The sequence below is a fragment of the Dunckerocampus dactyliophorus genome, chromosome 13 (genome assembly GCF_027744805.1).
Source record: "Dunckerocampus dactyliophorus isolate RoL2022-P2 chromosome 13, RoL_Ddac_1.1, whole genome shotgun sequence".
NCBI lineage: Eukaryota > Metazoa > Chordata > Actinopteri > Syngnathiformes > Syngnathidae > Dunckerocampus > Dunckerocampus dactyliophorus.
Window position 1 is genome coordinate 29,541,659 of NC_072831.1, and position 17,020 is coordinate 29,558,678.

At 42.1% G+C, this 17,020-nt stretch overlaps 2 protein-coding genes across 14 annotated transcripts in view; both read left to right on the forward strand.

Moving 5' to 3' along the window:
• dtnbb (dystrobrevin, beta b) overlaps window positions 1-6,590 on the forward strand; it is a 32,488-nt gene extending 25,898 nt beyond the window's left edge. For 2 of the 3 annotated variants that reach the window (XM_054795585.1, XM_054795586.1), the window contains 3 exons: window positions 32-121; window positions 2,304-2,357; window positions 3,876-6,589. In XM_054795585.1, coding sequence (XP_054651560.1) covers window positions 32-121; window positions 2,304-2,357; window positions 3,876-3,901 — 170 coding nt within the window. In that variant the 3' untranslated portion in view covers window positions 3,902-6,589. Of the gene's footprint in view, window positions 1-31; window positions 122-2,303; window positions 2,358-3,875 lie in introns of all 3 variants that reach the window. The other variant, XM_054795584.1, reaches the window with a different exon arrangement.
• Window positions 6,591-7,346: 756 nt separating this feature from the next.
• The window catches only part of LOC129192105 (dihydropyrimidinase-related protein 5-like), a 52,664-nt gene continuing 42,990 nt past the window's right edge, over window positions 7,347-17,020 (forward strand). For 6 of the 11 annotated variants that reach the window (XM_054795663.1, XM_054795669.1, XM_054795670.1 and 3 more), the window contains exons 1-4: window positions 7,347-9,173; window positions 10,884-11,084; window positions 12,154-12,359; window positions 14,610-14,711. In XM_054795663.1, the coding sequence (XP_054651638.1) occupies window positions 12,285-12,359; window positions 14,610-14,711 (177 nt within the window). In that variant the 5' untranslated portion in view covers window positions 7,347-9,173; window positions 10,884-11,084; window positions 12,154-12,284. Of the gene's footprint in view, window positions 9,174-9,729; window positions 11,085-11,533; window positions 11,592-12,040; window positions 12,360-14,609; window positions 14,712-17,020 lie in introns of those variants that run through there. The other 5 variants (XM_054795667.1, XM_054795668.1, XM_054795666.1 and 2 more) reach the window with 5 other exon arrangements.

Consider the following 17,020-nt stretch of genomic DNA (forward strand, 5'->3'; position numbering starts at 1 on the left):
GAAAGTTGAATTTGTCATCTGTGTGTTGCAGGCGTACCTCGAAACCTGCGCAACGACCTGTTAGTCGCCGCCGACTCCATCACAAACACCATGTCGTCACTGGTGAAAGAACTCCACTCAGGTGGGCCCGTGCTTCAATTGCTCCAATTTCAGACATAAACCAAGCTGCCTTTTAAGACATGTAGCGAAGCCTGCGGCTAGGGGCGGGTCAGAGGGCTGGCAGAGGACATTTTTCCTTTTTCATTCATGACGTGGTGAAAAGCCAGCAGCTTCTAAAGCGAGCATTTGTGCGCCTCTTCCTTCAAAAGTGAAGCAAACAAGTGAGGGAGACGATAGATTTCTATCATGTTTTGGTGTTCATGCTGTCAAAATAACTTTTATGGAAGGGCGGCAGTGACAAGCGCCTTCCAGCTCACTCCTTCAGGATAAAGCAAGTACTGCAAGAATAACGATGTCACACTTACATGAAAGACAATACACAGGTTGTACAAAGTCATGTATGCGTATGCAACATGACTTTGTTGGCGCCATGATGCAACTCAGACAGTAGGCACTAAGCTGAGTACGGCAGCAGCCCATCAGAGCTTTCTGCCCTGTTTGGGATCAGGAAATGTGCAAATTCAGCCATTTTTACTCTAGAAAACGATTGCAATCACACAGAAAATCCATTTAGAACACAGTTTAGTGGGCAAATATTCATATCAAAGTCTATCAGTATCAACTTCACTATTTGCTCTTTTTTTCCCATTTTTGCTGGGGTTTTTTCTTCATGTAAATTTTCTTCTTGTTCTTCTTGATTTCCATAATATTTGGACTTTATTCTCATAATATTACAGCTTTTTCACAATGACAACTTCATTTAGTTTTGTTTGTTTCTCACAATAATACGACTTTAAAAACATAACATATTTTGTAACATATCTTTAATATTTCAACCTCATGCTGTTAAAATGACATATTTTCCCTCATACTATTACGAGTTTAATCTCGTTAGTTAGTTTTTTTTGTTTCTGTTTTTCCTAATATTTTGACTTTATTTTCATAAAATTTTAGCAGATTTTTCCATTTTTGCTGCGTTTTTTTCAAATATTTCAACTTTCTTCTGGTATATTTTCTTCCTGTATTTATGACTACATTTCCATAACATTATAATAATAATAACAATACACTTTATTTAGAAGTGCTTTTCTGGAAACTCAAAGGCACTTTACTGGTGGCTTTTGACTTTATTCCCATTACATTTGGACTTTTTCCCCCAAATGAAAATTGCAACGTTTGTTTTATTTGTTTGTTGTTGTTTGTCATAATATTAGGGCTTAATTTTCTTTTGCGACTTTTCTTGAGGGCCGCACGGTGGTCTAGTGGTTAGCATGTTGACCAACACAGGAACAGTCTGGAGATGGGAAGACCTGGGTTGGATTCTCCCTTGGGCATTTCTGTGTGGAGTTTGCATGTTCTCCCCGTGTGTGGGGGGGTTTTCTCTGGGTACTCCGGTTTCCTCCCACATTCCAAAAACATGCATGTTAGCTTCATTGGAGACTCTAAATTGTCCATAGGTATGAATGTGAGTGTGAATGCTTGTTTGTCTATATGTGCCCTGCGATTGGCTGGCACCCGGTCCAGGGTGTACCCCGCCTGTTGCCCGAAGTCAGCTGGGATAGGCTCCAGCATACCCCCGTGAACCTAATGAGGATGAAGCGGTATAGAAAATAGATGGACTTTTCTTGAATATTTGAACTCTATACTATGAAAATGACATTATTTTTCTTTATTCATGTAAAAGCGCAACTTTTTTCTCATTAGAATACAACTGTTTTATTTTTACCATCAGACTTTATTTTAGTAAAATTCCTGTAGATTTTGCTGTTGTTGTTTTTTTAAATGTTCAAAAATATTTCAACTTGTCATTTTTCTTCTTGTATTATTACAGCTGATTTCCATAATATTTTGACTTTAATCCCATAATATTATACGGTTTTCCCTAACCTAATTTTCCAAAAATGACAACTTTCTTTTGTTTTGTTTGTTTCTCATAATGTGACGACTCGAAAAAAATAACATATTTTTCTTGAATCTTTCAAATCTATGGTATTAAAGTGAGATTATTATTCCTGATAATATCACGAGTTCATTCTCGTAAAATTCCAACTTTTTTCTTGTGAGAATACCACTTTTTTTTCTTTTAATGTTTTGGCTTTATTGCCAGCATTATGGTAGCGTTATGGAAAGAAACAAGGTCATCTTCAGAGCGTGGAATTCTAAGACAAGATGACTCATGTACATTTTGTGCTTGGCTCTCTTAGTGGATGACGGGGCGGACGAGGAGGAGACCAACATGAGAAACGGAGGGGAGCGAGGTAAGTGCTACCAAATGCTAACAGCACGCCTCTGTACAGTGGTGTGAAAAAGTGTTGGCCCCCTTCCTGACGTCTTATGTTTTTGCATGATTGCCACACTTAAATGTTTCAGATCATCAAGTCAATGACAACACAACTGAACACAAAATGCAGTTTTTAAATGAAACTTTGTATTATTACGGGAGAAAAAAAATAGAAATCCACATGACCCCGTGTGAAAAATGGATTGTGTGTGAATTTCTGACTTGTAGGCAATGTATTTCTGTCCCAGTCGGGGGCATCAGTTCTCTTTTCCTCCAACCGGCAGCGGCAGATTGTCTACGAAGAAGATGGATTGTGGGTTGAGAGGGAAAATGGCGAAACACATGCAGAAATCGAGCGGAGACAAAAAATACAGGCGGCTAACACTGGCACAGAGCTTGTCTGGCGGTGGATGTGCCTTTAGTAGTGACGCCATCGCGAAAGACAGAGGTGACTTGGGTGATGTAGGTGACGTACACACAAATGCGGTTGACGACGGCAGCCAAAGCAACAAGCTAGTGGTTAGCGTTGCAGAGCCGTGTGGCGCGACACCGGAAGCAGTTCAAAGTCGGGTGACTCAGAATCAGGGTCGGCCCTGATCCTTCTGACGAGTGGCTGCCGTCTGGATGGGTCAGCAGCAGGGATTCATCCCCACATCTGGCAGACCCCAGCTTCACACCGCTTGAATTTGCTTCTCTGCAGTTTCTCTGTTTTTTGGTCAAAATCAGGTGTTTTTGCTGAAACTACCCTATCTTCTACCACCGATATCTAAAGACCCAAAAAGGCTAGAAACAAACTTCTTTTTTCTGATGAAAGAAGAGAGTCTAAAGTTTCAATGTTTATGTAGTCCTAAAACTCAATATACTGTGGGTCTTGAAAGTTCAGCAAAAATGCCCAAAAACTCTGGCAGTATGGAGCTCTGTGCTCTGAACATGGCTGGCGGTCAATGGGTTTGATTTTAATAAAATGTTAGATTAAAAAACTGCATTTTGCGTTCAGTCGTGTTGTCATTGACGAATATTTACATTTCTTGGCTGATCTGAACAATTTAAGTGTGGAAGAGTGCACAAAAATCAGAAATCAGGGAGGGGGCAAACACTTTTCACACCACTGTATGTTACATTTTCTAGTTTAGTCGCATAGACGTATAATTTTATTGTTCAAGAGCAACCAATCAGATCCAGTGGAACCTCTAAATCGTAGAAAACCTCTGCTGCTAATGTGGTACTTTTTCTTTAGCTGTTTGCGACACCTTTCCCAAAACTTCTTTTCACACTTGCATGACACTTCAAAATGTTGAATTGCCCGTACCGTTTATGATGGTCACAGCTTGACACTGGAACAGACTACATTCATATTTTACTGACATTTGTTGAGGTTCCACTTAATGTGCGGAGAACAAGCATCAGTTGATCAGTTGTCTTTGTGTTGCTTTCTAGAAATAACTGCTTTCAAGAATAGCAAGCTTTAAAAATAGCGTCCTGCGTGTTTTTGCAGGCACAATGCGAGTACACAAGCATTGAGCAGAGAAGAGAAGTCCATCCCTGCAGGTCGCAGGTCATCCACCAGGAACAATCAACGACGACGACGCCCCCCTCCCCCCACACCAGGCATTAGCACGTAGATCATGCATGCCATCGTCTCAGCTTAACAGGAAACGATGTAGGCGGAGGTGTGTCATTAGCCAGTGTGTTGTACCTGCTGTACTAAAATTACCCCCGCAACCCCCTACCTCCATCATGTGACCACACCAACATGGCACCTGCCTCCTGCCACAAGATGGCCACCAGCCGACTGCTTTTTAACGTTTTTGGATTTCTGCCCACCAATTCATCAGGCAGCCTAAGGTTCTACTAGCATGCTAGCTATCCCCCACCAAAAAAGAAATGAAACACTGTTTTAATGGTTCTCTGTGGAGCGGAAGACAGAGAATGACCAGCTTAGCGACTAGCTTAGCATCAGCATCAAGCATGGTGGCACACACATGGAGCGGGGTTAATGTTAGTTAGTTAGTAAAACAAGCTAGCATTGGTCCTAATATATCTTCATGCTAGGGAAGTTAGCATTCATGACAGCAAGACAAATACACAGTGTTGCCAACTCCTCAGTAAGGAAAGTTTCTGTTGGCCGTCTTAAACAATGCACCAGTTCCTATAGTATGTGCACACGACAAGGAAGCTAACAAGCTAAATAGTCAACAAGAGTTGTGGTTTAGAGACGTGCGAGTTATGAGCGCGTCGTTCAAAACTTTGGAGTTTTTAACTGAATCGGACTCACGGGCACTCGTCAATAATTCACCCATGTTACTGCTAGCTACATTTAAAAGGAGACCAGGTAACAGCGTTTCTATAAATGTATTAGCTTTGTGGGGAAAGCAACACAACGCTTTCTTACCCCCTTCTTACTCCCATCCCTGCCGGAGCTGCGTCACAGGCTCGACAAACTAAACCGTTCACTCGGCCCACGAGCTTCACTGACTCATGGGTTGACAAAGAATGGAATTTCACTGACTCACGGGTTAATGACGATTCAAGTTTCACTGACACACAGGCTGACGACTCGAATCTCATGGACTCACAAGTTGACAAAGACTCAAATTTTACTGAATCACGGGTTGACGACTCAAAGTTTCACTGACTCATGGGTTCGCAAAGCTTGGAATTTCACTGACTCACGGGTTGACGACTCAAGTTTCACTGACTCATGGGTTCGCAAAGCTTGGAATTTTACTGACTCACGGTTTGATGACTCGAGTTTCAAGTTTGTCGAAACAGCGCCGCTAGTGTTTTGGACCCGACGAAGAACCACGAAAGGAACAATACAGCGTTTGATTGGATGCCACACTGAGACGCATAATGCAGCCTTAAGAACGTCAGAGCCCCCAAAAATCTCCACTAACATCCAGAAAAAGGAAAACAATACTCACTAAGTTGGCAACACTGAGCACACATACAGTATGATGCATTCGAGAAGGCTGGGAACTGTGAAATATCCCACTCGATTGCGAGGTCTGTCCTGAAAGCAACCGAGTAAAACACGGCCAACGACCAGAATAAGCTAGTGTTTGTTTGTTTGGGAATATTTCATATGACCTGAACATTCTCTAACTATCACATTCTTTCAGCTCTTTGCTAAATGGGAGCAGGAGCGCCGACGGCAACATCAACTGCAATTTCGCAATTTCCCAGTTCTCTTGAATGCAGCGCGAACACAAACACATCTGGCAGCCATGTTGGAACGCTTTCAGTGTGACAACAGGGATGGACAGGACATTTCTCAGTCCAAATGTTGATGACATTTTTATTTAGAATTTTTGCTTGCGCTGCACTGCTGCCCCCGCTGGCCAACGAGAGGCCTGCAAGCAACAACAACGAAGGCACCGCCTTCCTCACAGCCTCGCTTTTCACCCATTTCAGCGCCTCAGGATGTTTGCTAGGAGATGACTTCTATTTACCGTAGTTCTATAGTGGGGGGGTCCATACCCATGCCAACAATCCTTTTGGATTCAAACTCTAAAGAGAAAAAAAAAGTGTTTTTAAGTTAAGCAATATTTTGGTGAAGCATGTTGGATATCGTTTGTGTTTGTGTCTTTTTGGGGTCGGGTGGGGGTGCTAAATGCAAAGGATGCACAAAGGAAAATACCGTAAATGCTCTTAATTAGAGGCAAGGCGTTTATTTAGCTCAGCCGCAAACAAGACGTGGAATAATTACTCCCTAAGACAAGTTCATTTTTTGACTTAAATAATGACTCGAGTGCACCAGAAAGCGGACAGAAAAACGTTGCTCTTTTTTGACCGCGTGGTCGCTTATTAGGAAACATATTGCACACCACAGCAGCGACAGAACCAATGTTGTGATAGCAGCCATGCTCCGCTGGGTGGAAGACTGAATGTGAAAGATGAGGGACAGGAGAGAAATTGGCGGAACCGTCGCGGGGGAACTGTTGTTTGGAACCCGGTTTCTTTGCAATGAACATGGTAGTTGATGTTGTTTTACAAACTCCAAACACGAAAGCTGTGAGGTTTTGCTTTGATCGGTTTCTTGTTTTGTTGGTTTAGTAGCAGAATCACACACATGCACAAAAACATTAATGCAACACTTTTGGTTTTGCTCCCATTTTTAATGAGATGAAGTGAAAGATGTAAAAGTTGTTCCACATCCACAATATCAGCATTTCTCTCCAGTACTGGTGACAAATGTGTCTAAATGTGTGCTGGTGAGCTCTTCTCCTTTGCTGAGATCATCCATCCCACCTCACAGGTGTGCATATCAACATGCTGATTGGACGCCATGATTAGTGACAGGTGGGCCTTAGACTGCCCACAATAAAAGGCCACTCTGAAATGTGCAGTTTTATCACACAGCACAAAGCCACAGATGGGGCAAGATTTGAGGGCATGCTGTCAAGCACAGCTGTTGCTTGTGTATTGAATGTTCATTTCTCTACCATAAGCGTCTCCAAAGGCCTTTCAGACAATTTGGCAGCACATCCAACCAGCCTCACAACCGCAGATCACGTGTAACCCCACCAGCTCAGGACCTCCACATCCAGCATGTTCACCTCCAAGATGGTCTGAGACCAGCCACTCGACAGCTGCTGTAACAATCGGTGTGCATAACCAAAGAATTTCTGCACAAACTGTCAGAAACCGTCTCAGGGAAGCTCATCCGCATGCTCGTCGTCCTCACCGGGGTCTCCACCTGGCTCCAGTTTGTCGTCGTAACCGACTTGAGCGGGCAAATGGTCACATTCGATGGTGTCTGGCACGTTGGAGAGCTGTTCTCTTCACGGATGACTCCCGGTTTACACTCTTCAGGGCAGATGGCACATTTCAGAGTGGCCTTTTATTGTGGGCAGTCTAAGGCCCACCTGTGACTAATCATGGCGTCCAATCAGCATGTTGATATGCACACCTGTGAGGTGGGATGGATGATCTCAGCAAAGGAGAAGAGCTCACCAGCACACATTTACACACATTTGTCAACAATGCTGGAGAGAAATGCTGATATTGTGGATGTGGAACAAGTTTGACATCTTTCACTTCATCTCATAAAAAATTAAGTGTTGTGTTTATATTTTTGTTGTGTGTATATACAAGTGTACAATCAGCAGCAACAGAACCGATGGTGTAATAGCGACCATGCGGAATCATTAATCGTGCTGATAAACCACAATGTGTAACGCGCATGACATGACACACCAACATTTTAAAGTGCATGCAGAGCTAGATAAAGCTGCTGACCACTCATGATACTTCAAATGCAGCTACTGCTATGTTGTAGAGTTGATTAAAAAAAAGTCATCAGGAGGTTGTCTACAGCCACAGCCAATGTTTAATATTTTTAAAATAGGAAACGCTGTGGTTAATTGAGTAGAGGCATCAATTGGAGCATTTACGGTAGTCCGCTGGCATTGCCTGTGAAAATCAGCATTTTACCGCTTTTTTTCCCGGTTCGCCGTCCCGTACAAGCAGCACTGATGACGGCATGAGAGGCTCAAAGTCGTCCCGGCAATATTCCGCCTTTGGAGGTAGCATCAGAGCCGTAACATGTGTGCCAGGGATTGCCGCGATGCTGGGACCGGTTTGTGTTGAGTGAGATTGTCGCCGCTGGCGTCATCCAGGAATGCGATTATACTGTATGTTGCTGTGCCGGTTGCGTCAATATCTCTGCTTTTTGCCTGGGTTCTGTGCGAAAAGCATCTCCGCGAGGTCCCAGAAAGACGCTTGCGGTAAGCTGGACCACAAAGCATTTGGAGATTGTGGTGCGTTCCACACGCTGCGCCTGGATGGCTCCTCACTCACCCTGGCCTTGGATCGAGGCAACTGCACTCTTCAAGTCCAAAGATTGTCTCATTCCACAGGAAGAGTGGCCATGAAGAAGCTGTTTTGCCAGCAGGTATGGAAAAGACCTCCCAGAAACAACCACCCGCAGGGGACGCTCTTCCCAGGGATGACACGGTCTTTGGATCTGATGAGTCTCGTTGCGTCGCTTCAGCCGTTGCAGATGATATAAAGTACTACAGCCCATCAGGCTCTTCTGCGATCGTGCTTTTTTCACGGCCGTATTTACAGTACGCATTTCGGTGACAACGATGCACCGGCCTCTTTCCGTTAGTAGAGGCAACACCACGGAATGCGTGCGTTATTTCTCCGGTGTTTTGTCAAGTGCTGTAAACCACAAATGAGTTGTTGTTTTTCTGCAGACACGCCTTTTCCATCCGTGCCAAAGTGTGCAGTCGCTCGTATGAATCACGCCTCGTGTCGCCCGTGATGTCCGCAACGTTACACTGTGTGTCGTCCTCGCTCATACTGTTGCTTGTCTCACACGCCAAAAAAAACTCCGTTTGGGAGACGCCCTGCCGAGAATCACGTTAAAACAACCGGTGGACGAATCATAACGCATATGCTGGGATTTGCTTTTCACGTTTACTTTACTTGATGAGCGTTTGCAAAGACACCCGATGTTATTTATTAGTAGCTATGTGTGTGTGTGTGTGTGTGTGCGCGCACGTGTGCGTGGCTTCTGGTAAATACATTTTCTTTGTCATGTTGATTTGAAAAACTTTTATGTGACGAAGCCGCCCGTCTTTTGTAAATAAATCAAATGTGAGATATTAAAAAGGACGTCAAATGCTGCCTGCTTTTCTCAGTGGTGTCGTCGTTCCAGCTTTTGAAAGTGAAAAGCTTCTCCCGCAATAAAGTGAGAACCTGTGTCCTGGCCGCTCAGTACAACATGAAGGCAGCAGTGGCGAAAGACCGTGACATCACCACGGTCATGGCTTGCCAGCAAAGGGTGAGTGCTTTTTTTTTTGTTGCTGTTACATTTATTATGAGAGGTTAACTTCTTTTTACACTTGTATGGCAGTAATCAGGGAGACTCTGGAACTGATCATTTCTATTTACATTGTCGCCCACGGGAACTTTTTCCACTATACATATATCGTTTGGAATATTCTGCGTATGATATCAAGGGTGTCCAGACGTTTTTCCAGCGAGGGCCACATAGTGACAAATGAAAGGATGCAAATTTGCCCCTTTGATATTTAGTAAGCAACGCATGTAGACATGCTAACAAGTTGTATATATTTCATCTCAGCTTTGTCCGATAGCTGAAAAAGACGATTATTAAGATCAACTTCACTCTTTCTCAATTTTTGCTGGGTTTTTCCCCCAAATATTTCAACTTTCTTCTTAAACAATCTTTGTACATTTTCTACTGGTGACTTTATTTCCATAATATTTTGACTTTATTATCCAGCCTAGTTTTCCAAAAATGACAACTTCATTTTGTCTTGTTTGTTTTTCATAATATTAAAACTTAAAAAATAAATAAATTCAGCTCTGTGCTACTAAAGTGGCATTCGTTTTTTCCTCATAATATTATGAGTTTACTTTTTTCTCATTAGAATGCAACTTTTTTCTCTTAGTAGTTTGACTTTGTTCTCCTAAAATTCCAGGTGTTTTTCCATTTCTACTGTTGTTTTTTACATTTTATTCTTGGAAATGTTCTTGTCATAATTATGACTTTATTCCCACAATATTTTCACCTTATTCACTTAATAGAATAGATAGAATAAATAGTTTCCCGGCCTAGTTTTCCAAAAATTACAACTTTTGTTTCTCACAACTTTACAATAAAAAAAATACATTTTTTTCCCCTTTAGGTTTTTCTCATTAGATTACAACTTTTTTCTTTAATATCTTGCCTGTATTCTTGTAATATTACAGCAGATTATTTAAAGTTGTTTTTTTAATGTGTTTTGTTGATTTTATTTATTTTGTTTATTTTTAGAAATGGCTCTCAGGTGGCACTTTGGACACCCCCGTACTGTATCATCGTTTCATCCGCTAGAGCTAGCAATACTGCGCCTAGCCACTAGAGGACGATATAAATATTTTTGTGACTGATGTGTAGGTGTAGCTGGCAGCTTGAAACTGAAAATGATTCTAAGCAGTTTGAATGACGGGCGATACTGCAAATTTTGATATCAGTCCGATACCGAGTCAACACAAGGCCAGTGTTGCAGACACCGATACTTTATGCTTGAACATTTATGAGGGTCATTGATTTTGTGTTTCATTGTAATCAGAATATAACATATGACAAAGGGTTTTTATTTTTAAGAAAACAAAAGAAAAATACTTGAAATACTTGAAAAATTGCTTGAAAAAATGGTTTAATATGACAATATTAGACAAAGTAACAATCCCAACAAAATAATTCCCATCGAAAAATGAAGTTAGTTTTGCAAAATAACTGAATAAAAGCAAAACCTACTACAGTATAGCCTTTTGGAGATTGTACACAGTACAAGAACATTTAAATACATATCATGTATTTAAGCAGGACAACAGAAACACATATTTGTGAAAATAAACATAGAAGAGACGTAACCCCACCCCCGATCTCATCACGCTAATATCCATCTATACAACCCTGGTATCAACAATATCAACAGTATTTGGCTCGATTCGCCCATAATGTATGTTTTGTCTTGAACAGCACGGACTTTAGGACCCGGGGGCGCACACCAGGCCAGCGTGCAGGCCGCTGCAGTGAGAGCGGAGCATCTGGAGGAGCGCTGCCCGGCCAGGGGGAGGCGGTGGACGGGGAAGAGAAAAGAGAGGAAGAAGGAGGCTCCGGGTGGTGGACGAGACCAAATCAAGAAGGGTCAGGCCCGGGACTCGGGAGGAGGGACATCGGGTAACGAACACACTGCGATCTCGGTTCCAAACACACACACCTTTTTACGGAAGCGGAGAGAGGGAGAGAGGTAGGGAGGGTAGGGGGGTGGGTTACTGGGCGCATCGTGGTGGGGAAGAGATATCGGAAGGAAGGTAGCAAATTCAGGCGGAGGGGTGGTGGGGGTTGGGGGGGTGCATTTTTACAGATGCGCTGATTGGACATGCGTGCTTGAACTTGACCTTAGCGCGGAAAAAGAACCGCCATGGAGCAACCTCTAAACATGACGACCACGGCCTGCAAGAGGAGCCCCTTTCCCCCGGGTCTTATTGCAGACAGGCAGGCAGGCAGACCCCCCGCCCCCCCCACCCCACGCAGCAGCAACATATCGCAACACCTGTATTATTATTATTACCATCATCACACTTTCAAATGTCACTTTCTGCTTGTTGCCTGCAATATTTTGACAGGGGGAGGAAAAAATAGCTTTTTACCAGCATCATGGGGCCAGTGAACGCATCACCTACTGTAAGTGTCTGCACACTAACCTTTCATTTAAAAGGCACTCTAGTATAGAGCACATGCCCTAAACATCTACCAAACCTAGCTGAATGTTGAAACGATTGTCCTCCATTAAGAACTCAACTGTAAAAACGCCTGAATTTGTAAGTTTTGTGCAAGACAGAAACAAAGCGGCAGTGACTGTAAGTGCTAGGCTTGAATGTTGAAACAACTGCTGTCCATTAAGTTTATACTTTTTTTTCCCAAGTGATCTGAATGTATTTCCAATGTATCTGAATGTCGAAGTGATCGTCGTCCATTAAGAACTCCACTGTAAAAATGGCTGATTTAGTCCGTTTCTTTTCAGCAGACAAAGAAAGTGACATAAATCTGTGAACTTGAAAGTTGAAACAATTGCCATCCATTAAGAAGTCCATTGTAAAAATGGCTGATTTTATACCTTTCTTTTTTCCAAGGGAGAAAAAAACCTGCATTGGATGTAAGAACTACTTGAATGTTGAAGGGATTGCCATCCATTAAGAACTCAATTGGATAAATGCCTGATTTAGTGCCTTCCCCCCCTCCCCAGGAGAGAAGAGGAGAGAGGAAGGATCGTCTCATTTTTTATTTTTATTTTTTTTTCCATCGCTGTCTTCATTGACGTGAACCATCACACACACCGCTCCCCCCACCCCCCACAGCATCTCCGCCGTCCCCGCCATGCCGTCCAACGCCGTCACCAATGCTACATTCAAAGGCTCCACCGACTACGCCGACCTGATGGAAAGCAGAGCGGTAAGAAACGGGAGGAAATTTTTTCCTTTTTGGAATGTCTTGTTGTTCATAGTGTTACTGGCCACTCTTCCTGCATTGGTCGCTCTATTACGTGGTGCTTTTATTGATGTGGGTTTGGCTACAGCGTTTCATTCTAGAAAAAAATACATCTTTTTTGAAAATATTGGTTCAGTTTAGGACAGAATCCAATTAATATATATAAATTGAAGAATATAAACATTAAAAATAAAGATTGGAAAAATATTTAAATAAAAATAATCAAAAAATATAATTGAAGAAAATGTGAATAGAAAAACATCTCACAAAATCTCTGAATGAAAACTAAATAAAAAATATTTCAATTGTTAAAAAAAAAACACTGAAAAAAACTCTAAGTCAAAAAATGGAAAACATTTCTAACTTAATAAAACACACTGGAAAAAAACATTAATAAAATGTAATACATATATTATAAAATTTATATAAATTGAAAATATAAAAATAAAAAACAAAAAAAAATTGAGAAAATCTTAATAAAAAATATTTACATTAAAAATATAAAAATAATTGTTAAAAAAAAAAATATATAATTTCTATCCAGCCATTCATTTTCTATACCGCTTCATCCTCATTAGGGTTGCGGGGCATGCTGGAGCCTATCCCAGCTGACTTCGGGAGACAGGCGGGGTACACCCTAGACTGGTGTCCAGCCAATGGCAGGGCACATATAGACAAACACTCACATTCATACCTATGGACCATTTAGAGTCTCCAATGAAGCTAACATGCATGTTTTTGGAATGTGGGAGGAAACCGGAGTACCCGGAAAACCCCCCCACACACGGGGAGAACATGCAAACTCCACACAGAAATGCCCAAGGGAGAATCCAACCCAGGTCTTCCCATCTCCAGGCTGTTCCTGTGTTGGCCAACATGCTAACCACTAGACCACCGTGCTGCCCTCTACCTGTATATAATTTAAATTTAAATTAAATTTAAAATATTAATATTATATTATATTATATATTATAATATATTAATTTAAATTTAAATTAAAATGGAAAAAAATCAAAATCTCAAAATGAAAACAATTATAGAAATTGAAAAAATATTGAAATAAAAAAATTTAAATTGTCAAGAATAAACAATCTATGTTGAATTTTTTATTTGAAAAAATCTCAATTAAAAACCAAATAGAAAAAACATTTTTACAATAAAAAGTAGTAAAACGATTGTACAAATATTACTGTTAGATGTATTCATTAGTCTAACGAGGAAACTTCATCGAAAGTACCTTGTCTTGATTTTTGTCGTGTACTTCTGTGACGAAACGTATTTTTTGTTAATTTGAAAAATACTAAAATGGTTAAAATAGTTAAACATGGTCAAGTTTTAAAGGCGCACGTCAGTCTGATCAACTCCCATGTCTGTTTTCATTTTCTATGTGCAAGAAGTCCAATCTAAGCTTGATCCAGATCTGATCCAGATTGTCATCAATTTCCATTTCAATATCTCATTCAACACCGAGCGGCTTATTTTGCCGTACTACATGTTCCCTTTTATTTGACCGGGGGTGAAATGTGACCAGTGAAGATGCGGCGTGAGAGTTGTTGGCCAGTTGTTGGGGGGGTCTGACATGAAATCCATCTAAAAGGCTAATTCATCCCCTTGCCTCTTTTGTGAATGGACTTCATCAATTACGCCTGCGCTTTGCGGAGTCATCCCGCACGCCTGCGCTTGTTTGCTGATGATGCTGCGGTGCCAGGAAGCGGCAGGTGTGATGTGACATACGCCACGAGGGCGTTGGCTGTCCTCTTGCTTCCATGTTGCCATCACACAGCACTGCCCGCCGTCTTGTTGCCTGGCAACAGCCGTAATAAGCGGCTAGTAGTGCGCGTCACTCCGGGCTAAAGACAGAAAAGCTTCCTGGTGTTTTGTTTACCCCCACACGAAAAGAACGTGTGTGTGTGTGTGTGTGTGTGTGAATATGGCGTGTGGCTCCGCTGGATGGACTCATCCCTGCTCACAAAAGCTGCCATCGTGTATGCAAATGAGGGCGGGAAGGCAGACACACGCATCGCCACCGCCATTTATTCACAAAAAAATCTTGAAATCTGCCTAATATGACTTAACCGCCTATCAGTGGAAGAATAAACCTGGATGTTGCAGCGGGAGGTCATGTCGGGGTCCCCCTGAGAACCTTTCTACGAAAGCCCCTATCCAGCGTGCCCCCGCTCCGGCGTGACTGATGAACAATGTCGTCCCTGGCAGGGAGACCACACAATCCAGGACGTGGACCCGATGACGGATGAGGCCGACGGCAGCGGCCCGTGCACGCCTGGCAAGCTGGTGCGAAAGCGGAAGCAGCTTCCGGTGAGTCCAAATAAATGTCCGCATTTATTCAGGAGCTTTCATCGAGAGCAGACCCGATATCTTTTATGTATCGCAAGCGCTGCTGTGGGTCTGTCATTCGTGCTAATCAGCCGAGTTTCTCCACACCTGCCTCCAACATAGCATTTTAGCACTTTAGCATTTGATTTCTGCACTTTTCATCCACTTTTCACGCACAGTATACGCCAGGGGCGTCCTTGATTGCAGCCTGCGGCACATTCTAAAAATAGAATCTAACCAAAAAACAGCACAACATAAAAAATGAAAAACAAAGAAGAATAAAGTCAAAACACAAAGAGAAAAAGTTTTGCTTCTAATGAGAAAAAGATTAACTTCATAATATTACCAGGAAAAATAAGATCATTGTAGTACAAAGTTGAAATGTTCAAGAAAAAAGGCTTAAAGTTGTTAAGTTGTAATATTAAAATAAACAAAACAACAAATAAACTAGTAGTGTTTGGAAAATGAGGTTGCAGAAAAAGTTATAAAGTTACGAGAATAAAGGCAAAATATTGTGGGAATAAAGTCGTACGTTCAGACCAACATTTACGAGAAGAAAGCTGAAATAACTGGAAAATAAAAAACAGTAACAAATAAACGAAAAAATAATATCATTTTAGCAACATAGAGTTCAAATATTATTTTAATATTTTTGTAATATTCTGAAAATCAAACAAAATGAAATAAAGTTGTCAGTTTTGGACTACTAGGTTGGGAAAAAGTGAAAATATTCTGGAAATGAGGTGAGAATATCATGGAAATAAAGTCAGAGGAAACTTCACAAGAAGAAAGTTGGGGGGAAAAAACAACAGCTGTCAATTTCTGAGAATAAAGTCAAAATATTCAGAAGAAAAAGTTGTATTCTAACAAAAAAAGGTTGTCATTTTTAGGAGAATAAAGTGGTCATTTTATGAGGAAAAACGTATTCAAGAAAAACATGCTATTGTGCAAAATATGAGAAAGAAACGCACGATGAAGCGTGCAGCTCCCACATCCATAGCCGACTGACGGACAGATGGCGTCATTTTAACATGCGTAGTGAAGCCTGCTCGTTTACAAAGTGGTGGTATCAGGGAGATGATAGGTTCTTCGCCCGTTTGGTGCCCACAAGCGCGTATTAAAAAGGATCACAGAGGACGTTTCAAACTGCGTAATCACCTTTGACGACTCGCTGCAGATATGAAAGTCTCTCTGACTCTGACCTTTAACCTCTGTCCGTCAAGCGCTGGAATGTTTGCGGTGGTTAAAACTCAGCCTCAGCGTGACCCCGTGACCTCTTCTTAACAGGTGCCATAAAGCGAGGATGATTGCGCACGATTACGCAACATGTTAGCGACCCGGTGACCTCCGTGCGGCCCCCGCCCGAGGTCAAGGGTCGGAATCAGTACACTCTGCAGGCTCAGACAACAAAAAATCTGTTGAACTCGCCGTGGTTGCTGACGGATTTGTAGGACCCCTAACCCCCCCCCCCCTTTCATGACATGCTAACAGTAATGTACACACAATAAACATCCTCACCGTCTCCCTCGCTTGATTGCTTCACTTTGGAGAGAAGAGGCGCTCAAACGCCGGCTTTTCAACTTACATGACGCCACGAAGGAAAAACCCGCTGCCTCAGGCTTCACCACACATCTTAAAATGAAGCTCCGCCAACCAGCCGTCAGTCAGCTACGGACGTGGAAGGTGTACGCCTCATCGCTTTAGCAAACAGGCTAAGCCGGCATGACATTGCTGTTCAAATGTGAGCGTAATGTTAGCATGTTAGCATCACATACTTGAGCTGTGCTTGTGTTGCTAACGTGTGTGTCATGTGACTATGTTACATGTGACTTTGAGAGAATAAAGATGTAATATGATGAGTAAAACCAATGTAGCATATCCACACGTGTTGCTTTGCTAAATACCAAAGTGGCAAAGTTACATCCTCGCTGGTCAAACCTTCGGACACCCCTGCACAATTTGCAACACATATAAAATTGGTAAGTAATAAATCTGTATCACACATAATGTGTTGTCTTCCAACACACGTGGACTGCAAAGTGCTTTGATAGCCAAAATCTTCTTCTTCTAATCCTCAGAAGACATGTCCCACTTTGTGCTCCCGCTGACCCACTAAATCCTTCTATTTTTACACACCGCCTCCTCGCGCCTTTTCTCTTTTTGTCTTTTCAAGACTTGAGAGGCGGCAACCAGAGTCCATGTTGTGGCAGCTGTCATGTCCACGCACACACACACAGGCACGCGCACACACGCACGAACAGGATGAAATGTTTGAAGCAGGCATGTCCTTC